Below are 23,675 nucleotides of genomic sequence, written 5' to 3'. Positions count from 1 at the left end.
GTGGCAGAGTTAAACGATAGGCGACCGGGTTGATGACGGCCTCGACTGGGAACGGTCCAAGGTAACGGTGGTCCAGCTTCCTCGCCGGCCGAGTGGATGGTAGGTTCCTGGTGGACAGCCAGACCCGATCCCCCACCGATAGTGGAGGCGTATCCCTTCTCGACCGATCGGCGAACCTCTTGTAGTCGGCCTTGGCCTTCTCCAGCTGCCGTCGCACCAACCGATGGATCGCCTGTAACTCCGCCATGAATTCGTTCGCTGCCGGCTCCGGTGAGTCCACGGGAGAAAGGGGGAAAAACCGAGGGTGATAACCCACGTTGGCCAAGAACGGTGTCATCTGCGTGGAGGTGTGCTGCGAGTTGTTAAAGGCAAACTCGGCTATGGCCAAATAGTCCACCCAATTGTCCTGCTGCAGGTTAACATAGCAGCGCAGATACTGCTCTAAGATGCCGATGACCTTCTCGGTACCCCCGTCGGTCTGAGGATGATGCGCGGACGAGAGGCAAACCTTAATGTCCAACGCCCGCATCAACTCCTGCCAGAAGCGGGCTGTAAACTGGGCCCCCCTATCAGAGACGACCCTATCGGGAAGGCCGTGCAGCCGGAACACCTGTTGGATGAACATGCGACTAGTGGCGCGAGCTGACGGTAAGCCGCGACAGGGGATGAAGTGCGCCATCTTGGTCAGCATGTCCACCACCACAAACACTGTCGTGAAGCCGGAGGATGGGGGTAGATCCGTCAGAAAGTCCATGGACACAGCCCCCCAGGGTCTCTTGGGCGTTGGCAAAGGCTGCAGTAAACCAGGCGGGGCCCCTGTCGCTGACTTGGCCTGCCTGCATGGGACGCAGGAGGTGACATAAGACTGGACATCGTGTCGGACTCGGGGCCACCAGAATGTACGGGAGACCAGGTTCAGAGTCTTGAACAGGCCAAAATGCCCCGCAGCCGGGTTATCATGACATTGGCTGAGGACGAGTCCCCTGAGTGGCCCTCCTGGAACATAGAGCCGGTCACGATAATACAGGAGTCCATCCGTGACCGACCAAGGCGAATCTGGCCCCACCTCTTCCTTCCGCTGAGCCACCCACGCCTCCTGCTGCTGCGCCTCCCGGATCCGAGCCCGTATATCCACCGGCTCCCGCACCGCAGCAAAAGACTCGACGGGGATCACGGTCCTGGGCGGAAGCTTGTCTTCCACTCGGGTGTACTCGGGCTTCCTGGACAGAGCATCCGCTCTCTGGTTGTGCCCGCTTGGTATGTACCGCACCCGGAAGTCAAACCTCGCAAAGAAGAGGGACCACCGGATCTGGCGTTGGTTCAAATTCCGAGCGGTCTGCAGGCTTTCCAGATTCTTGTGGTCCGTCCGGACCTCGATCTGATGCCGCGCCCCCTCCAGATGATGCCTCCAAGCCTCGAACGCTGCCTTGATGGCCAGCAGCTCCTTCTCCCAGATGGTATAGTTGCGCTCCGAGGGGTTCAATTTCCGAGAGTGATACGCGCAAGGGAAAAGGGTACCGTTGGGCGTCGCTGCCTGGAGTAACACGGCCCCAATGGCAATGTCGGAGGCGTCCGCCTCCACGACAAACGGCCGTTGCGGGTCAGGATGCTTCAAGATGGGCTCCTTCATGAAGGCGTCCTTCAAAGCTTGGAACGCCTGTTGTTCGGGGGCGTTCCACTGGAACCGAGTCTTCTTCTGCAGGAGCCGGGTGAGGGGGGCTGTCAAGGCAGCAAAGCCAGGGATGAATGTCCGATAGTAGTTGGCAAATCCAAGAAGTCGCTGAACATCCTTCACGCGACGCGGGGGTTGCCAACTCTGCAACGACTCAACTTTACTCGGTTCCATGGCGATGCCCTCAGGAGAAATGCGGTGGCCCAAGAAATCAATGGTCACCTGGTAGAACTGGCACTTCTCCAACTTGGCAAACAGCCGATGTTTCCGGAGGCGCTGCAGGACCTGACGGAGATGCTGATGATGCGCTTCACGCGACGGGGAGTAAATCAGGATGTCGTCCAGGTAAATCACAACAAACTGGTCCAACAGATCCCGAAAGATGTCGTTCATAAAATGCTGAAACACAGCGGGGGCGTTGGTCAGGCCAAACGGCATCACCGTGTACTCGAAATGTCCATAGCGAGTACCAAACGCCGTCTTCCACTCATCACCCGGCCGAACCCTGACGAGGTTGTAAGCTCCACGCAGGTCCAGTTTCGTGAAGATCTTAGCCTCCCGGAGTCGGTCCAAGAGCTCGGGGATGAGGGGCAGCGGGTAGCGGTTACGCACCGTGATGGCGTTGAGTTTCCGGTAGTCACAGCAAAGCCGTAACTCGCCCGACTTCTTTTTGACGAAGAGCACGGGCGCAGACACTGGCGAGGACGAGGGCCGGATGAATCCACGAGCCAAGTTCTTTGTCAGGAAGTCCCGCAATGCAGCCAACTCGGGCTCCGACATGGAGTACAAACGCCCCACTGGGAGAGGCGCATCAGGGACTAGGTCAATGGAGCAGTCGTAGGGCCTGTGCGGGGGTAATTGGTCCGCCTCTGACTCACTGAACACGTCAGCAAAGTCGGACAGTTCGGGAGGCAAGGAAACCCCTGGGGAACCCTCCACCTGGCCGGCACAGATATGGCGGGTGTGGTCCACGCACTGCAAACTTGGGAAGGTGACCAAGTTCTGAGACCAATAGATTTGTGGATCATGCGCCCGGAGCCACGCCAGTCCCAAGACCACGGGGAAGTGCAGTTCCGAAGTGACGTAGAACTGAATGGCCTCCACATGGGTACTGATGGCCATACACACGGGTTGTGTGGCGGCCGTGATAGGCCCGGACAGGAGCACTCGACCATCGATGGTCTCCACAAGCATGGGCGGATCCACCGGACACTGGGGAACAGCCCATTTGGCCACAAAGGCCGAATCCATAAAGTTAGTGGTAGCCCCAGAGTCAATTAAGGCATGGACCGGAATCCCCTCTGGCTTGCCAGGAAGGATCAGTCGTGCCTCCAAAATCAAATGCCGTGGAGGTTCACAGGCACCGTCGGAACGGCGTCGCTCGGCGTGATCGTTGTGGGTCGCCCGATCTTTCACACCGTCTAGATCGGGCTCGGGCCGTTTCCCGATAGCAAAGCAGGGGACTTTCTCGGGGCAGGCTTGGTCACTGACGCCCGCTGACGCTTCTTCGGGCAAGAAGCAGCCAAATGTCCAGGGTCCCCACAGTAAAAACACAACCCCTCCGATCGTCGTCTGTCCATTTCCGTCACCGATAGACGGGACCTGGCGGCACCCAGCTCCATTGGCTCCTCCCTCTGGACTGGGGGCTCACGCACAACAGGGGCGGCAGGGGTCTGTGGGGTGGCACGGCGACTCTTACGCTGCTGCAGCCGGGCATCGATCCGCAGACAAAGATGGATCAGCCCATTCAGGTCTGAGGGAATGTCCACGCGGGCCAGCTCATCCAACATCTCCTCTGACAAGCCATCCTGAAAGGCATCCACGAGCGCAGCCTCATTCCAGGCGGAATCCTGGCTAAGCAGCCGGAAATCGCTGATATAGGCCTGTAGGGGGCGCAGACCCTGCCTCAAAGCTTTCAGACGTCGGGTGCCGGTCTGCGCCTTAATCGGGTCCTCGTACATGAGGCGCATATGGTCACAAAACCCCCCAAAGTTATCCAACAAAGGGCTAGGCTGTGCCAACAGAGGCGTGCCCCAACGAGCTGCATCTCCCGACAGAAGGCTCAACACGAATCCCACCTTATCTCGGTCAGTGGGGAAATCAGCTGCTCTCACGCTGATATAAAGCTGGCATTGTCCCAGGAAGGCAGGAAACAGTTCTGGTTTACCAGCAAATTTCTCCGGCATAGCTATCTGACATTTCCTCCTGGGTGGGGGGGCAGCATGTACCTGAGCCTGCAGTTGTGCCACCTGAGTGGCCAGCAAGGTGAGTTGCTGGTTGAGCTGGGCATTCTCGGCAAGAAGCTGCTCCATCGTAGTATTAAGGGGTGGGTGGCTGAAAGCAAACTGTTCTGAACCAGCCCTCTTCTCGCACCCCTAATCAAAAGAAGAGTCTGGAAAGCGTCCAAGGCTAAAAGGCTTCTGCCAAGATTTAATTACGCAGTTAACAAAAACACAAGAGCTTGTCTTCTCAAGCGGAAAAGGTTGCTTTCAGCAACCAGCCCCTCCCCAAACACTTCTTTTATAGAGAGCTCAGGGCGTGGTCTCCCTGTGCCTCCTCCCGAGGAGTCCCATAGTCTTTCTTTGTTTGTCCCTGCTCGTCTGCCTCCTGCGTCGGGCGTCCTTGAACAGGGCCAGCTGTGGGTCATCATCCTCCGCACTCTCGGGCTCACACAGCTGAGAAGAGGTCCCCGGCTGAGGACTCTGCAAAGCCTCTAAATCATCATCAGCCGGTTCGTTTCCCTCCTCCCCCACATCTGAGTCATCCGATACATCGGAGCCGGCTGTCGGACCCACAGGCTGGCCCTGAGTCACAACAGTTCCCTGATCTGCTGTGCTCAAATATAGAAGGAAAACATTACATCTAACACTTTACTAAAATCTCAGGGGAAAACATACATTGTAGCCCTGTCTGTGAGCAACAAACTCAAGTAATAACCTATAAATATGACTGCTCAAAATAAATATTTCGAGGGAAGTCTTTCAGGCTTCAGAACTATTGCACCCACCATCTTGTACCGCTGGGTTTCAAGTTCACAAGTTGTGTCCTAGGCCTGGACAGTCTCGGTGTAAGAGTAGAACCAGGCTACCGAATGAGATTGTCTCTGCGAGCTTTTGCGAGCTTCTTATCCCACCACTGGTGGGAGATGAAGCTAATTAAAGGCATCTAGAGCAATGGCATAAGGGACGTGGTGGCTCAGTGGGTTAGGACGCTGAGCTTGTCAATCAGATGGTCGGCAGTTTGGCGGGTCGAATCCCGAGTGCCGCATAACAGAGTGAGCACCTGTTACTTGTCCCAGCTTCTGCCAACCTAGCAGTTCGAAAGCATGTAAAAATGCAAGTAGAAAAATAGGGACCAGTACGGTGGGAAGGTAACAGAGCTTCGTGTGCCTTTGGCGTCTAGTCATGCTGGCCACATGACCACGGAGACGTCCTCGGACAAGCACTGGCTCTTCGGCTTTGAAACGGAGATGAGCACCGGCCCCTAGAGTCGGAAACGACTAGCACACATGTGCGGGGGAACCTTTACCTTTACCTTTTTAGAGCAATGGCTGCAAAAGGCTACAAATGAATTTGACTAAGCACTGGCCTACAAAGTAGTAATAGCGATGGCAAAACATTTGCACTTCTTTGTTGTTATTGCAGCCATAAATTTCTGCCCACTAGACCTATTTGAGATGAACCAGTTCCTTTTGAGAAATACGGGAGTGACAGAGAACCTGTGACGTTTTGTATGGGACTCTTTGAGGATAGAAGCAAGGCTGATGAAATCTATACACTCCGTAGTATCCAGTCCATGCTGAATAGGAGCTGTGCTGTTCTGCATACGGTACTTAGGGACAAGCTACCTTGTCTGCATTGTTTGGATTCTTCAGAACTTTCTAGGTCTTTATCCAGCGTGTTATATTGCAGGAGCATTAAAAGAGGTGTTTGCTTGCTCTCCCTGGCAAACAAACATTCTGAGCTATAGTGTTCGATAAGTTGCAAAATCTCCAGATATAATTCTTTTTCTTTTTCCCCCTTGAAAAGATTTGGGATATAGGAGGACAGCCACGATTCCGAAGTATGTGGGAGCGCTACTGCAGAGGAGTTAATGCTATTGTGTAAGGTTTTTTTTCTCCTTTATTTCGGTTACTTTAAATGTTTTATTTTTCTGTTGTGTTTTGTTGCATGTTGTACTCGTCTGCTTAGAAGGAAGTCTGGACTACAAAACCATGGACTTCTCTAAACTAAGGCTTGAAAGCCTATAGGTCTCACCTAACCCCCTCCTCCTTGGTGGCCTCCGTGCCCTAATTCAGAAATTTAGTAACAAAATCTCACAAGATGATGGAATTTATTTATTTATTTGTTTCACAAAAGAAGAAGCAAAAAAGGTACTTTAAGGCTATGCTAAGCTTAAAGCATCTAATTTACTTAAAGTTCTCCCTTCCGAAAGCACAAAATAAAAATTGTTGACCCCTTTTTGGTGATGTAATCATAATCTGCCTCTCCCTTCTGAGAAGTTGACTTTATATAGGTAGCCCTTAAGCTATGATCAGCAACTGTTTAAAATTATGGTGGAGCTGAATGAAGGGAGCTTATGACCAGTTCCATGAAGTTTCAGCCATCTCAGTGTCATCCCTGCCATCACATGATTAAGATCTGGGTGCTCAGGCTCTGGCTGGCTATTACAACATTACAGCAAGTCATGGGCACATGACCATTTGTGACCTTCCCTGCTAGCTTCCAATTGGAATTGGATTGGAATTTTAAATTTTTAGAATGTGATTTATTTGTTGGGGCTAATTTAATTTAATTTATTTTTAACTTTGTATATTGTGTTTTAACTGCCCTGTACACCGCCCCGAGTACTTCGGGAGAAGGGCGGTATATAAATCCAATAAAATAAATAAATAAATAAATAAAGTCAGTGGGGAAGCCAGCAAGTCACTTCTGCCACTTTTTCTCCTGAGAAACCCGCTACAGAGTATTAGACCCACTACACCTGGACCCACTTGTGTAGAGCTTCAGCATCCCCTCTCCTGCCTGCCTGAATGCCATGCTGCATACCTATCTACTGTCCCAATGCTTGCCTCTGGGTTTTGCTGGCCCATTCCACACTCCCCAGCATCCTCCAACCATTACTGGCCTGCCCGTTCTCCTTTCCTGGGACTCTTTCTGCCTCTTCCTGCTTAACTACACACACACATAATCCTGGGATTATGACAGCTAAACTATGTGTTCCTGTGACAACCACTTTACACTTTGCTTAATGACAGTTGTCACTGACAGTGGTCCCAAATACCGGGACAGTGATTCCAAAGACAGTGATCTTGGCTTAATGACAGTGGTCCCAAATGCCATCATAACCCAAGAACTACCAGTATGTCTCCCTCCCAGCAAAAAGGGTGCTTTGCTCCTGCTGGAAATGCTAAATGCTTCTATCTCAATAGAATGAAACAAGGCTTGAGATTAAATTTAAGATTGAGGTTGCAAAAATCCAGATGACCATTAAATGGTGGCAAAGAGATTCAGAATCCTTTGCTGCCATCTAGTGGTCATCAAATTTTTGCAGCTCAGACCTAGTAACACTAACTGGCAGCACTTGGTAATCTCAAATTCTGCTTCACAAATGTGAGACCTTCAAGGTTTTCTAAAAGAATGAGCTTAAGGGCATGATGGTGAAGTTTAACACGATGAATATAGGATTCTAATTTCATGTTTTATAAAAAAAAACATGCATAGCCGTTTAGAAAGATAGAAAATAAACTAAACTGCAATATAGTTTATTTATTTTCTGTCTTTCTAAACTACTATGCTCCCTAAGGACTTGAGATTTATAGCATAATGACATGACAGGATTCCAAACAAGTTAAAATAGAGTATTGCAAAACTGAAGTTATTATTAAGTAATGAAAGCTTGGAATGTATCTTACGGTTGGGAAGTGGAGAATGTTAGTCGAAGATTTGTTGCTGCTGTTTCTTGTATTATTCTATCAGTAATATTCTGACTGTAAATACTTCAGTTAATATGGCTCTGTAATTTACATAAGTTTACATTATAGTTGGATGACGTCCGTTTAAATGAAAATGTTTTTAATGGTTGCAGTTATAAATGAAAACTTGGAATTCACTATTATGGAATACTTAATATGGCTTAGAAGCCATATTAGAACTCTATGGTGACACAGAATACAGATAGTCCTTGACTTCTGACTGTGATTCAGTCCAGAAGTATGGTTATAAGTTGTTATGGTTGTTAAGTGGGTCAACACATGACTGAATCTAATTTTATGACAGTTTTTGTGGTGGTCGTTAAGTGAATCCACTTCATACATTGGGTGTCTTTTGCCTAAAACAAGCAAAAAATATCTAAAATCACTATCATATGACTGTTGACCATAATGTTCAGCTGGTTCCCAAACGCCAAAAAACAATTACATAACCACAGAGGGGAGTGTCTGTTGTAACTTCAAAACTGTGTTGTAAGTAGCTCTTGGGGAGGTCTGCCATAATTTCAGATGATCATTAAGTAACCAGTTATAAGTGGAGTACTTCCTATAGAATCAAAATGTTGAAACTGTGTTACAGAAACAGGTATCGACGTATTTTAAGCACAGCATAGGGAAATATTTAGGGAATACTGATCCCAAAGATGATCAATTGTACCATTTTCAAATTTGACTTGTTTTCTTAACTTCCCCTCAGTTACTATGAAGAAGAATTCTGAAAAGCTGCAACATATTTTAATATAATTTTAGCTATAACCTAAGGCTTTGATGAGTGTGGTGGGATCACTAAATAGGTTTTTAGTCACTAGATGAGATTGGCTTGCAATTTTCTGATACCTTTTGTAATATTTAGTTGAAATCCCTAGTTCAGGGGTCTCCAACTCCCAGTCTGTGCACTGGCACCAGTCGCGGCATGCCAGAACAGGTGAAGCCCCATCTGTGGGATGCAGTAAGCATGCAAAACCATACGCCTTTCAGTCCATGGAAAAGCCTTTCTCCACAGAACCGGTCCCTGGTGCCCAAAAGGTTGGGGGCCTCTGCCCTAGTTATTTCAGATTCTTTTTGGAAGGGAATGTTGGTAATATTGCTAGACTGGTGTACCTTGCCTTGCACAAACTGGTTCAAACTGATTCTTTTTAATAGCTATATGGTAGATGCTGCTGATCGTGAAAAAATAGAAGCTTCTAGAAATGAGTTGCACAATCTTCTAGACAAACCACAGCTACAAGGAATTCCTGTGAGTAGTGGACATGTTAGTCCTGCCTGAAAATTTTTGAAGAAATTGATAAGAAAACGTGTTTGAAATTATTTGTTTAGAAAATAATTACATTGTCTGTGGACACTTTTTCTTGAAATTTGATATACTGCTAGTTAAGTGCATCTTTCGTCAGGTAAATCATTCTCTGATTCTTATGTTTATTTTTTTAGGTTTTGTTAATATAATGCAAGTTGAAAAAGGTCTACTAAAACAGCGGTCCCCAACCTTTCCAGCTCAGCAGAGGCGGGGGGAGGGGGGAAGAGAGGGGATGGTTTCACACATGAACATGCACATGTGTGCACTCACCACTTCCGAGGCCCGGTTCCAAACGGGTTGCAGCCCAGTACTGGGATGCGAACCAGGGGTTGGGGACCCCTGTTCTAAAAGCTTCCACAGCAATAGACCTTAGAAATAAACTGTAGACCAATGTACAAGTTGCTAAAGGAATGATTGATTTAAAACATCTTGAGGCACTGGGTAAATTATTAAGCAGGACAAGAATATCTTGTTTCACAAGACAAAGTAAAGAGCTTTGGACTATCAGTGCAAAAAAAGACTGAGCTGAAATGATTAACTATTGGCTAATTATTTCGACTTGTACTATTCAATTTCTCATCTACTATTATCAAATTTTCCTTTTGAAATGGTTTTCCCTGCAGCTTCTGCAACTTTAGTTCCTTAATATTTCCTCTATGCGTCACAAAAGATTGATTCTTGTGGAAATCAAATTCAACTGCTTCCTTCCTTAAAAAAAGTAAATGCTAAAATCAGTACATATTTTCTGTTCTCAGGTTCTAGTACTTGGAAACAAAAGAGACCTTGCTAATGCACTGGATGAGAAGCAGCTTATTGAAAAAATGTGAGTAAGCAAGCATATTTTATGGTTTGTTTTTTGTTTTTATTTTTAAAAAAGTTTTAGACTGGTGTGTCCAGCCTTGGCAATTTTAAGACTTGTGGACTTCAACTCCCAGAATTCCATGCTGGCTGGTGAATTCTGGAAGTTGACGTGCACAAGCCTTAAAAGTTGCCAAGGTTGGACACTCCTGTTTTAGACATTAATTTTGTATTAGCCCCGCTCATATGACACAATAGAACACACAGTTATTTTTATAGACTTTTTTCCCTGATTCAGAAGTCACGTGGCCAATTGATTCAGAATACCACCTCTCTGGCTTAATCACAGCGTGGAATCATGTTTCGATTTGGGTTAGATGTTAAATCAAACTGCAGGGTGGCTTAGAATGGGTAGAAAGCACTCTCATTAATCTGGGATTCTTTCTTGGAGGGTTGCGTTTTGAGGGTATAAGAAGCATGGAATTCGCAGAACAATACTTTTTTTTTCTTTTTTTGCAATATGGGTAGTAGGAAGAAATGAGATCACGTGATAATTGGCTATTTTTTTCAGCCATACAAGGGCCTTTGGAATATTGTCTAACCGTGGTAAATATGGGTATGTCTGGTATACATCACAGAATTGTTTTTAAATAAAGAACAGTCTATTTGCAGGTCTATAAAATGATCTGTACCCGAGCTTTATAAAAGTGGATTATTTTAATTATATTGATGTGCAAATTTGCCTGCTGTCATAGGAGAAAGTTTCCAATAAATTGCCTTTAATTAATTCATATTTTAACGTGAATCACATTTGTGTCAAGTTTAATAGGATGCTGCTGTCAAATTTTCACCAAATTATGAGTTGCTTCTTTTCCAGGAACCTAGCTGCTATTCAAGACAGAGAAATTTGCTGCTACTCCATTTCTTGCAAAGAAAAGGACAATATAGGTAATAGCAAAATCAATAATGTTGACTTTGGAGTACACAGTGTGTTTCCCATGGCTACCACAGTTCAAAAAGGGCAATGGCCAATTGAAGCAAATTTAAAGGAAGGCTACTAAAATGGTGTACCATACTGAAAACCCAAGTCTTTGAGTAACAGTTAAAGCAGCCGCTCCCAACCTTTTCTACTGTATGCCCTGCACACCTAGAACGCTTCTGATATATTCTCGCACCCCTTACAAAAGTTCAAAATAAGGGCAATGGAATTATGTATATACACTATAATTTTGAAAACCTATAGTTTTTGCACCCCCTGGAATATTGTCTTGCACCCCCAGGGGGTGCGAGCACCCCTGGTTGGGAACCCCTGAGTTAAAGGATCTGGATATGTTTACTATACAGAAATATGATTCAGTGGAGATACAATAGCTGTGTTCATATATCTGAAAGGTTTTCACAAGATGAGGGGATGAATTTATTCTGTGTTGCCAAGCAACTAGTAGAATTAAAGAAAGGTTCAGGCTATCCAGTGGAACAGGCTGCTACGTGAAGTTATGAGTTTTTCTTTGTAAGGTACCTTCGAACAAGGCTGGATTGTCATCTGCATAGATGGCCACCCCTCTTGTAATAAAATCTGGGCAGGTTCTAAACAAAAATAAAAAACACATCCTATTTAAATACATTAAAATCAAAACGCTGGTGCTATTTTTGAATTTTAAATCAGTGTCATCTGGGTGGCAAATACTTTTTGTATAAAATGAGACTGATGTGAAAACCACCATTTTGCGAGCATTATAAAAACAGGTTTGCTATTTATGACACCTAAATTTGTATTCTGGAACAGAAAGCATATTTCAAAATATGTCTTTAAAGAGTTCTTAAAAAATAAAAATATATCTTTAAAGATCCTTTTAGAATTTATGAAAACAGCTCCCTTGTGTTTACAAAGTTTCTAAGGTTATGATTCAAGAAATTCATACTACAAAAGGAATGTATTAAAATCTGTACAACATGCTTTCTAGTCCAGTTAAATGCAAGGCAAGATCCATATGCACTAAAGGGTTATTTAAATTTATATACAGTATTTTTTTTCTTTTACAAGAATCTGATTTGCTTGCATACGTATCTTTTAATGAAATGTCTAACAGTTGATAGCAAGTCTTGCTTTGTGGGGAAAAAACCCGATTGACTGTGACAATGGATCTTGTTAAATCAAAGAATCAATTAAATATTTAGATATGCTTTTCATAGAATAACACCTATTGACTAAAGAATTTGAATTAGCACTTGGGTAGCCTTGTTCCCTACATTGAAGTTCATTTTTAATTTAAAAAACAACAACAAACTAGTAATGCAGTAGGAACAAATGTCGAATGAACTGAAATTACTGAAGCTGTTCAAATAACTGCCACAGACTTTTAACAAGCTTCAGAAATATTTTCATTATTGATTCAGCCACACAGAAGATACTTCTCCTTGCTATCTTACAATGGATGTTTCTGGAATCTGGAAGAAAATGTATTTTATGTACACTCCAGTCTAAATGCTGATTTTTAAGGATGATTAGGTACAGCAATTACCTTGAAAACCAATTGCCGTATTTTCCTTTTTCTTAGATATCACACTTCAGTGGCTTATTCAGCACTCAAAGTCTCGAAGAAGCTGAAAATGTTCACCTAGCTGCTCATTTGGCCATGTTCTCAATTGTCTACTCCCTCCGTGATGAATTGTTATCCAGGATATCCCTCCTGTGTCCAAGGAATTGCCTTTTTTCACAGTTCATGCCTCCATATGCACTGCTGAATGACTTATAATCCTACTTCTGTCAAAGAGTTGGCTAGAGTTGTCATAAGTCGTGCAAATGTTTTTTATTCATTTCATCTAGACAGTGGCAGTGGGTACCTCTTCTTCAGATTCCCCCCTCCCCACCTCTGGTCTTCCTGATCCAGATTTTTATATTAGATTTTCTGCACAATTATTTCATTCTTGTATGTAGCTGCTCATTGGAAATGCTGGCACGTGGCAGCACAGGGATTAGGTCAGCTCTTATTATAAAGCTTTTCCAAGCACTGTTTAAATGGGATACTGTACTAATTTTTCTTCCCAGATGCATGTGATGTATATTGTAAAAAAGATTTCAAAGGAAAGTGCGAAGCACTAAAATTAAATCACTAAATTATCATAAATTCTCAAATTGTATTTCTCCCAATGAATAAAAAATTCAGGTTGTCGACATTTTTTTTGTACTGTGCAGGGCATTGCTAATTTCTTTACATTTGCTAAAGTTGTTTTAAGTGGAGCAAGGAATAAAATATTTCAAAATCAGCCGCTCAAAAAATTGAACGTATAAGCAGATGTAATGTTGAATTAGATGGAACAGTCACAATTTTCTTCTAGAAATGCTTTACACAGACTACAGCTGCATGACATTCTGGATGTCATATTAATGTCCAGCACAAAAATACGTGTCACTGTCTAGCTTATTCCTCTATTAATGGAGTAGTTGTGCACAGTTTTACTTGGTGCTAAATACCTAGGCTATTGTGACAACACTAGGTTTGCCTGCTTCTCACTGTGTAATCATGTATAAAGTTCATAGGCTATGAAACATTAAATTGTGTCTTGAAGCACAATGTAATTTATGAAGTGATTCTCTATCTCAATTAGCTTCTGCAGCATAGAGGTTATTTGAACTGGAAAAATTAACACTACTTTCATATCTACATTCTTGGTAGTGTCAATATCTAAACCGATTTGTCAAAGCTGAAGTTGCTGATGCAGTAACGTTGAGGTAGGCTACAGTATGCAAATACATGATATAGGTGTTTGTTGCTCCTCACTGTAATATTATTTTAAGGAACACCTATGTGTATTTAAATGCTGTTTAGAGCCCTTGTTTAATATATGTTTGATGCATCCATAGGCACCTTCTTAATGTGCTTGTTCAAGTACAAATTGTTTCTCAAAAATGAACATTTTATATTGGATCAAGTACTGCTATTAGCTATAGTATGTTTTCTTTTGTTACCTGCATGCATTACAAAACTCCTCTCGCCTTATATAGATATTCTATTATTTTCAAGGACTCTTTGCCAAAAGGCATAGATGGTACCTTTACAATAATACATGAAATGTTTGTATAAGCCTGTTGTAGTTCTGTCATAGATCATCTGGAGCAAGTAAAATGAGAAGCTACAGTAGCAGCAAATCTAGTTTACTTTAAAGTGTGCTTAAAGCATTACAAGTGTAATGTACAAATACTGTACTATTTTTTTGCCGTAATGATTGGACTGAGGTTACAAATGTAAAGATGTGCCCTTGCACAATCAATTTTGAGTTATAACTGCCATGGCCTTATTGTTCCCGTAGAAATACCTGCACTGTTGCAACACAGAAGTACTGCCCCCATTTACAAATTGAGCTTGCATTTTTAACCTCTCTATGCTTCAGTAAAATCCTATATTGTTGGTGCTGTGGAAAAGGTTCACTGACTCCTTATTATATACGTAGCTCACTATGGACTGCTGTACTTGACAAAAGCAGTTCTGCTTGTGCCTAAAGAAAAATAAGGAAATTGAATTAGAACCTGTCAACCTTTCCTGCAGAAGTTAAATTATTGTTTAGGTAACTGCCCTTTTGCTGAATTCAACATATTTGGGATTTTAGTGTATACCACACAGCTTTCAGTGTTTTGACGTCCCCAAACCACTATCAACTTTTTAATCTTGCATTAATCTTGGCATGTGAACAACTTACACATTTATGAAATTCTGTAAATATGTGAATTTTTTTATTTAGGTGGAATGCATTTTGTTTGTTTACTGCTATTTAGCTTTATCCAATAAACTAAGTTTTCAGGGTCATGTTGATATTTATATAACTTGACTCCTCAAGAACTGTTGTCTAGTTGAAATATGTAAGAGTACAGATCTACTCCAGTTATTTCACTGAAACTTGAGTGTATGCTTTATATACTACAAGTAGCTGAAGTGCCTGAATTAGAGACCATATTCTCTCCATTGTGTATTCTAAATTTAGAACACATGAACCAGTTTTGGTGTAATGGTTAAAGGTCCTGAGTTTACTTCTGCCTTAGGTATGAAATCAGCTAGTTGTCTTTGGGCCAGTCACTCTCTCAGGCTTAGGAAGAAGGCATGGGCAAGTGACTCTTAAAATCTTATCAAGAAAACTGCAGGAATCAAGATTGGCATGAAGGCCAACAGAAAAAAATATATAGCAGTTATCTTATTTAATAAAAACATGTTTTCTGTACATTTTCTTTTTTGCAAAAACATTGCTTACCCACCAAGTGCTTAAAACTAAGGTAGAAAAATGGAAGGCTTTAGAATACTTTCAAGCCTATTGTATATTATTTCAACTCTCTCAAAAGAGCAAAATCACCAGAAAAGGAAGTAAAAAGATTAGGGCTCCAACTGCTTCCAGCATAGACCTTTGGCATGTTTCCTTCAAATTAATGCATTGGTCCTGAGATAAGTATTTTACCAAATTTGCTTAGAACTTCTTTCAGTTTAACCATTCTAGCATAATGTGACGGAATCCCCCCCCCATCATAAAATGTGTGTGTGTGTGTAACAGAATTGATTTATTTTATTATATTCTAATTAAAGTGGAATAGATAAGTGATAGTATTAGCTGGAGGGACGCGGTGGCTCAGTGGGTTAGGATGCTGAGCTTGTCGATCAGAAGATTGGCAGTTTGGTGGGTCGAATCCCGAGTGCCGCGTAACAGACTGAGCGCCTGTTACTCGTCCCAGCTTCTGCCAACCTAGCAGTTCAAAAGCACGTAAAAATGCAAGTAGAAAAATAGGGACCACTACGGTGGGAAGGTAACAGCGCTCCATGCGCCTTTGGCATCTAGTCATGCCAGCCACATGACAACAGAGACGTCCTTAGACAAGCACTGGCTCTTCAGCTTTGAAACAGAGATGAGCACTGGCCCCTAGAGTTGGAAACGACTAGCACGCATGTGCGGGGGAACCTTTACCTTTACCTTAGTATTAGCTGACTTTCACTTAAACATAAGGCCTGCTCCTCTTACAGCAACTATTTCTTGCAGGGGCCAATCCAGTATCTTTGGGACAGAGACATACATACCTCTGTACTGTCATTGTTCCCCTACTGTTGATGAATGCAGTTCCAGTACTCTTGCTGTAACATTGAATCTTTAAGATCAATAGCCCTTGAGATATGTCTTCCATGAATTTATCTAATCCTTCCCCCAGCCATCCAAGTTAGTAGCCACTATATCTTGTATTGAATTCCACATGTTTTGTTGCAGAATGCCTTCCAATCAGCTTCACTGAATAGTTACTAGTTGCCATGGGTTGAGATAACAGGGAACACTCTGTCCACTTTCTGTATGCTACAAATGACTTATCCACCTCATTGTGTCTCTTGCCCCACTCCTGTTTTGGTTTGCACGCCTGTTTTGCTGTTACCCTTTTAGATGTAGAGCCTAGAACAGGGGTCTCCAAACTTGGCAGCTTTAATTCAATTCCCAGAATTCCTCAGCCAGCATGGCTGACTCAGGAATTCTGGGAGTTGAAGTCCATGAGTCATAAAAGAGCCGAGGTTGCCCACCCCTGCTGTAGTAGCTGTCTCTCCAATCCAATTTATTTTGATCAAAGATCAGACACTTATCAGTATGTTTCTCTGGAAAAAAAGCATTTTAATACCAAAGATAAAAAAAATTGCCTAAAGGACATATTGTTCATTGCAGCTTGAAGTTGGTTGTTTGCAGATATTGACAGCAGGCTTACAAAAGCTTATAATATGTATGGCAAATATGTTCTTATCACATGTTTCAGAGATTTGTAAACATTTTCTGACGATTCCAAGCATGAATTTGCCATTTTCATGTCTGCCGCACATGGAGTCCCATCTACATTGATCCATCCACCGTGAACCTGTGGTTGCTGTCCCCATCATCATGGTGTGAATTTGGCAGTGGGTGTTGTTTTCTCAAATTATTTCAGTTTCTTTGATTTAAAACAGAACTGCATTTACCGTAAGGTTCACCCCCTGTTTTAAACAAAGCCCCCAACAATTATTTTTACCATCTGAATAGTTTAGTATCATCCACAAACTTTGATAAGCCTACTAATAAAAAAATCCGATTATCATAAACGTGATTGCAGGGATGCATCAAATTTGTGTAAAGTCACGTAAAAACTTATGCAATTGGATTCCTATTGTATATACTCCTGTTACTTGCATATAGATAGTTCTTGAGTTTTGATCACAAACAAGTCCTGCAATTGTAGTTATAAGTTGTAAGAGAGTGTGTGATCAGATGTGATTTTATGATGTTTTTTTTTTGCAGAGATTGTTAAGCAAATGCGGCCGTCATTAAGTGAATGCAACAGTCATTAAGTAAACCCATTGTTTCTAATGGGGCAGTTTTTGCCAGAAACCAGAAGTAAATACTGGTTTCTGGCAAAACCATTGTAAAACTATTGGTCAAATAACCATGAGGCACTACAAAATACCATAAATGTGGGCTGGTTGCCAAGCGCCTAAAATGTTGTGATCACGGGGAGATGAAACGGATATCAGAACTTTGAAATCAGGTCCTAAGTAGCTTTTTTGGGGGTGGGCTTGTTGTAACTTCAAATAGTTGCTAAGCAACTGTCTAAGTTGAGGACTATCTACACAATTATATCAAGCTCAACGTATAGCCATACATACTCACATTTCTCAGATATCCTTTGCTTCCTAGGAAGCCAAAATTTTTACCTTGATTATATAAGGTTCTTTTCTTGGGAAGGAGGATTTACCTCTGATAGTTATGTTCTAAGTCTCTACGTTATATGGCTTTCCTAATCCCAGCACTGATTTCTACAAAGCTGCACAGAAGTGTCAGAGGGTTTTAATGAAATTAACTCTTCTCTGTGCTTTGTCATCCTATAGCGTTCTGTGTATTTGAGCTGAAAATACTGAAACATGATGCTGTTTTGAGAATAGACACATGATTTTGAGGCAGGCATTTTCCCTAAATTTAGCAGGTTCTGGTTAGTATGCACAGTGAGCTTGTGTCTTAATACATCTTTGATATAACATAGCTGTAACCTCTCAGATTCGGGCGGCAGTTGCATGTTTCACCTACAGAACTCATTAAACTCTGAAAAAACCATGTTTAATAAATCTATTGTAACAGATCTTACATGGTTTATTATAGGATCTCATTAGAATGTGCAAAGTGGTATATGGAGTTTCCTATACTATACTATAGTTTACTATAAGGTGGCCTAGACCAGCCGTCCCCAACCTTTCTGGCACCAGGTACTGATTTTTTTAGAAGTCAATTTTTCCACAGGCTGGGGGCGGGATAGTTTCACATGCAATCTAGATCCCATGCATGCTCGCCAATTCCACGGACCAGTTCCTAACAGTCCATGGACCGATACCCGGTTCGCAGCCTGGGGATTGGGACCCCCCTGGCCTAGGCCACCTTTAGAGGCAGATTTACATAATGTATGTTGCAATTGTGTGATATGGAGGTGACCCTCAGATATCTATCTATCTATATCTATCATCTATCTATCTTTATCTATCTGTCTGTCTGTCTATCTATCTATCATCTATCTATCTATCTATCTATCTATCTATCTATCTACCTACCTACCTACCTACCTACCTACCTACCTACCTATCTATCTATCTATCTATCTATCTATCTATCTATCTATCTATCTATCTATCTATCTATCTATCTATCTATCTATCTACCTACCTACCTACCTACCTACCTACCTACCTACCTATCTATCTATCTATCTATCTATCTATCTATCTATCTATCTATCTAGTGTACATGCTTTCCCCTCATCTCATTATCCAAAGCAACTGTGGGTGGTGTACCATATAATAAAGACACAATAAAAAACATTAAAAATGATTAGCTAAAACCAAGTGCTTAAGTTATTTGTGTAAAAGTTCTATTATCTCACAATTGGGAAATAAAAATAAAATTGGGGACAATTGTGTATGCTAATGTTATTAAAGCCTAAACTTTCTGGGTAATTTTTTCTTAATTTTCATACCAATGTTGCAGAACAAGCATAAAATAAGCTGTAAAGTACTCCACAAATCAAATGCTGGGGAAGTGAAACAAAATAACCAGTACTACTTTGGGTGTTGACTGAAAATCGGGAACTGCTACAATACCATTGCATCTTAAGCAATGGCACAGTATCATGAGTGATATGACAAATATTGCTGAGAAATCTAGTAGAAACAGGTCATCCTCCACTTTACAGTATATATAGAGAATCCATCAGGTCTCAACCAAGTGATTTCCATCCAGAACAAAGTCAGAAACCTAAGCAGGAAGGGAGCAATTTTATTCAAAGAAAACTATGGAATATTAGTTTGTGATTTATTTGTTTGTACTGTTGGCTTTGTGGAACAATGATTTGCGCTTTGTATATGATATTTTGTAGATAGCAGAAGCTGGTATCATGCATTTATGTAATATAATATGAGCAATGAAATTAAGGTAGACTTGTACATCACATTAACAAGGGAAACAAAATAAGCATTCAGGGAATAAATCTGTAATTAGAATATAGAATACTAAGGCTGGAAGGGACCTTGGAAGTCCTTTATCCAACCCCCTCCTTGAGTAGGAGACCTCATATTCTTTAGAATCTGCCCAGAGTCACCTTGTGGAAGAGATAAATAAAATAAAAAGGAGCAATCTTTATTCCCAGTTTGACCAAGTGACAAAACTAGTGGACCAAAGGAATGCTGTAGATATAATTTACTTGGACTTCAGTAAGGCATTTGATAAAGTAGATCACAACCTAGTACTTGATAAGATAGAAAAATGTGGGTTAGACAGCATCACCACCAGATGGATTCGTAGCCGGCTGACCAGCCATACTCAGCATGTGGTTCTCAATGGAACTGCATCTAAATGGAGGGAAGTATGCAGTGGGGTACCCCAAGGCTCTGTTTTGGGCCTAGTACTCTTCAACATTTTCATCAATGATTTGGATAAGAGGATAGATGGGGAAGTCATCAAATTTGCAGACAACACCAAGCTGGCAGGAATAGCCAATACTCCAGAAGATAGGCTTAAGATACAGGAGGATCTGGACAGACTCGAACACTGGGCACTATCTAACAAAATGAAATTCAATTGTGAAAAAAGTAAGGTTCTACATTTAGGCAGGAAAAATCAAATGCACAGGTATAGTATAGGTGGTACCTTGCTCAATGGATGTGGCTGACCGTCGGAACCGGGTAAGCATGCGGATTAAGGGCCCGGTTCACCGAGCACTTATAGTCAGCACAGATCCTCACCTCCCCATTAGCCTTTAGTGGGGTAACTCTAGGGGTCTCCCACTCTCCCCCTTCTACTGGCTCTAACACCCCTTGCTCCACTAGCCTATGTAATTCGTTCTCAATTTTGTGTTTGAGAGCGAAGGGAAACCAGTCCAGCCCCACTAGGCTAGTCCTCCGGCCCTTGACTACTAGGACATCCAAGTGCCCACGGAACTCCCTGAACCCCACTGACAGGTTGGCCTCCCCCTTAATTTTAACGGGTGCATTTTGGAAATCAGTTAGTTTAAGATTGGTCAGTCTTAATTGTGCCCACCGCTTGCTCCGGCCGCACACTAGTTTAAATGTCTGGTAAGAAATTATAGACACGGCGGACCTGGAGTCGAGCTCCATCTTGCAAGGCACACCTTGCAATTGGACCTCTAATTTAATTTTGGGTGTGAGCAACCGATGGACCCCAGTGTGGGACACGGTTCTCAGACTCACGAAGGAATTAGAGGTGGTGACTAGGGGTTTCCCGGTACCTTTTGGCGACGCATCCTCATTCCGGGAACAACTCCGACAGACCACTGCAATGTGGCCTGTTTTTCCACAGACCCGGCACTTAGCCAAACAGAATCTGCAGGCTGCCCTCGCATGGTTCCCTCCGCAGCCGGCACACTTGGGACTGGTTGCTCCGCCTCCAGAGGTAGTCTTGGCGCCGTTCCCTCCAGTGTATTTTTGTGATGGCGTTGGTTGCCAATGCGCCCCTTGGTCTCTGCGCTGTTGGATTTGTCGATTGTCCGGCCTCCAGTGTACCGCATCAATTTCAGCTGCTTCGTCTTTGTCTGATCTGCCATACACAGCGCTCTCATGGTGGACTGATCCCCCAAAGCTGCTGCTGGGTCGGTGAGTATGCCAGGACCTCATCCAGAACCTCTTGCAGGCTCATTTTAGGCTTCGTGAGCAATTTCTGTCGCAGCTGCTGCTCGCTTAGACCGAAAATGACCCGGTCGCGAAGCCTCTCTTCTAAATCGGGAAACTTACAGAGACGGGCAGCATGCCGCACATCTGCTATAAAGTCGGCCGTCGGTTCGCCGGGTAACTGGATCCACTGGACGAACCAGAAACGCCAGAACATTTCGGACCTCTGTAGTATAAAATGCTTGTTTAGTTTGGCCATGAGATCGCTATAGGAAGTGGTTCCGATATAGCTGTCGGTGAGCACAACCCAACGGCTATATCATAAACGGCAGACCCGCTGATGCACAGCAGAGCCGCCGCTTTCAAACAGTCTTCGGTGATCCGGTTGACCAGCAGGTATCCCTCGACCTGGCCCAGATGCGATTCCCAGTGTTCGGGATGGCTAACGTCAAATTCCCGGATCTGACCGAGTTTAGCCATGCTGTGCCCAGTCCTGTGGATGCTGCTTCGGTAGAATGAAATCAGAGGAAGATACTCTTTTTCTAGTGACTTCAGCTAGTGATTTCAGCTAGTGATTTCAGCTCAGAGTGAAGCAGCATTCCACCTTTGTCGCCACTATTGTGTAGTGGGTTCTGGACCGCATGGAAGACAGCAGGCAGATGAGTACAGCAACAGCTCTTTATTGTGGGTAGGACTGTACTGAACAAAGGGGGTTACCTGTACCCCTTATATACCTTGCCAGGTACGCTCTCGGCCAATCCGTTCATCTGAATCTCCCGCCGAAAGCTAACCAGCCAATACAGTAACGGTACAACGCCACCTGGTGGTATTTGCTGAGCTGCTGCTTAAACCCTATACATAACAGTTGCAAACTCAAATAGGTTTTCTAAAAAATAGCAATGGACAGATAGAACTGATTGCAAAAAGATCAAAGATGGATGGAAGGAGTATACTGAAATTCTGTAAGGTACAGATGCCAATATCTAGGATACCTTAGAACAGTGGTTCTTAACCTTTTCTTCACCACAGACCCTTTTGTGACCACCAAGACTTAACTCAATATTTAAATCATAACATTTTTTCAAGCGTTTGTGGACCCTCTGTGACACTGCCCCCCCACCCCCAGGGTTCCACCTTAGAAGATATTACCTCCTTACAAGAACCTCTACTGTTAGAAAATGAATTTATGCCACTCATTACAAGGTCAGAAGGCTACAGGAACTAATGTAATACCCGCAGAAATATGTCAAGCAACAGAAGATCAATAAAGATTCTAATCAAGCTTTGCCAATATATCTGGATTATGACACAGTGCCCAGCAGATTGGAAGAGGTCAGTCTAATATAAATACAAGGAAACTTATCAGAGGATGCAAACTCTCATGCAGTACATCATCTTTTATTTCACATGGTAGCAAAATAATGTTTATGGTCATCAAAAGCACATTAGAGCCCTCCATGGAAATAGAAATGCCAGGTGCTCAAGCCAGTTTTAGAAAAGGCAGAGATATTAGTGCGGAAGTACACTAGATAATTTGAAACTAAACATTAAGAAAACCCAAGATCATGGCATCCAGCCCTTTTAATTCCTGGCAAATAGATGGGGAAGAAATGGAGGTAGTGACAGATTTTATTTTCCTGGGCTCCAAGATCACCACAGACGGGGACTGCAGCCAAGAAATTAAAAGATGCTTGCTCCTGGGGAGGAAAGCCATGGCAAATCTAGACAGCACACTAAAAAGCAGAGACATCACCCTGCCAACAAAAGCGCGTATAGTCAAGGCTATGGTCTTTCCAGTTGCAATGTATGGCTTTGAAAGTTGGACAATAAGAAAGGTTGAGCGCCAAAGAATTGAAGCCTTTGAACTATGGTGCTGGAGAAGACTCCTGCGAGTCCCTTGGACTGCAAGGCGATCAAACCGGTCAGTCCTAGAGGAGATCAACCCTGACTGCTCTTTAGAAGGCCAGATCCTGAAACTGAAACTCAAATACTTTGGCCACCTAATGAGAAGGAAGGACTCACTGGAGAAGAGCCTAATGCTGGGAAAGGTTGAGGGCAAGAGAAGAAGGGGACGACAGAGAATGAGGTGGCTGGATGGAGTCACTGAAGCAGTAGGCGTGAGCCTAAATGGACTCCAGCAGATGGTAGAGGACAGGAAGGCCTGGAGGAACGTTGTCCATGGGGTCACAATGGGTCGGACACGACTTCGCAACACCACACTAGATAATACAGGAAGTCAAAAGGATACTCCAAATTATTTCATTAATTATAGACAAGTCTTTGATTGCGTGTCACCACATCAAGGTGCAGTATGTCCTTGGAAAAATGGGAATCCCAAAACATTTCATTGTCCTCATGAAAATTCTATACACAAAGGCAGAAGACACTGTCTACAATCAGGGGTCTTCAAACTTGGCCCTTTTATGACTTGTGGACTTCAACTCCCAGAATTCCTCAGCCAGGCACGCTGGTTTAGGAATTCTGGGAGTTGAAGTCCACAAGTCATAAAAGGGCCAAGTTTGAAGACGCACTGGTCTACATGGACGAAGAGGATGAACTCAATTATTAAAGTGATGGATGCACAGTCGTAAAACCTGAAAGGTCAGATTAGGAATACATCATCCAGAAGAAATTACCCACATGGTCGGCAGCGACTTGATGGCAACCAATCAAAAATCGATTACTGCAAGTGAAAACACAGAAACCAAGGAAATAGACAGCAAAGCCTTCAGCTGGCGCCAAGAATTTTGGGGGGAGGACACATAAACTCTC

At 43.3% G+C, this 23,675-nt stretch overlaps 1 protein-coding gene across 1 annotated transcript in view; it reads left to right on the top strand.

Annotated features, from left to right (window-relative positions):
* The window catches only part of ARL8B (ARF like GTPase 8B), a 36,927-nt gene extending 22,369 nt beyond the window's left edge, over positions 1 to 14,558 (top strand). Inside the window, exons 3-7 of the mRNA XM_081316852.1 lie at positions 5,701 to 5,774; positions 8,805 to 8,898; positions 9,711 to 9,778; positions 10,631 to 10,701; positions 12,312 to 14,558. Coding sequence (XP_081172978.1) covers positions 5,701 to 5,774; positions 8,805 to 8,898; positions 9,711 to 9,778; positions 10,631 to 10,701; positions 12,312 to 12,361 — 357 coding nt within the window. The 3' untranslated portion in view covers positions 12,362 to 14,558. The remainder of the gene's footprint in view (positions 1 to 5,700; positions 5,775 to 8,804; positions 8,899 to 9,710; positions 9,779 to 10,630; positions 10,702 to 12,311) is intronic.
* Positions 14,559 to 23,675: the final 9,117 nt, after the last annotated feature.

Source organism: Vipera berus, assembly GCF_964194415.1.
Source record: "Vipera berus genome assembly, chromosome: 2".
Lineage (NCBI taxonomy): Eukaryota > Metazoa > Chordata > Lepidosauria > Squamata > Viperidae > Vipera > Vipera berus.
This window is presented reverse-complemented; position numbering and strand designations above follow the sequence as displayed.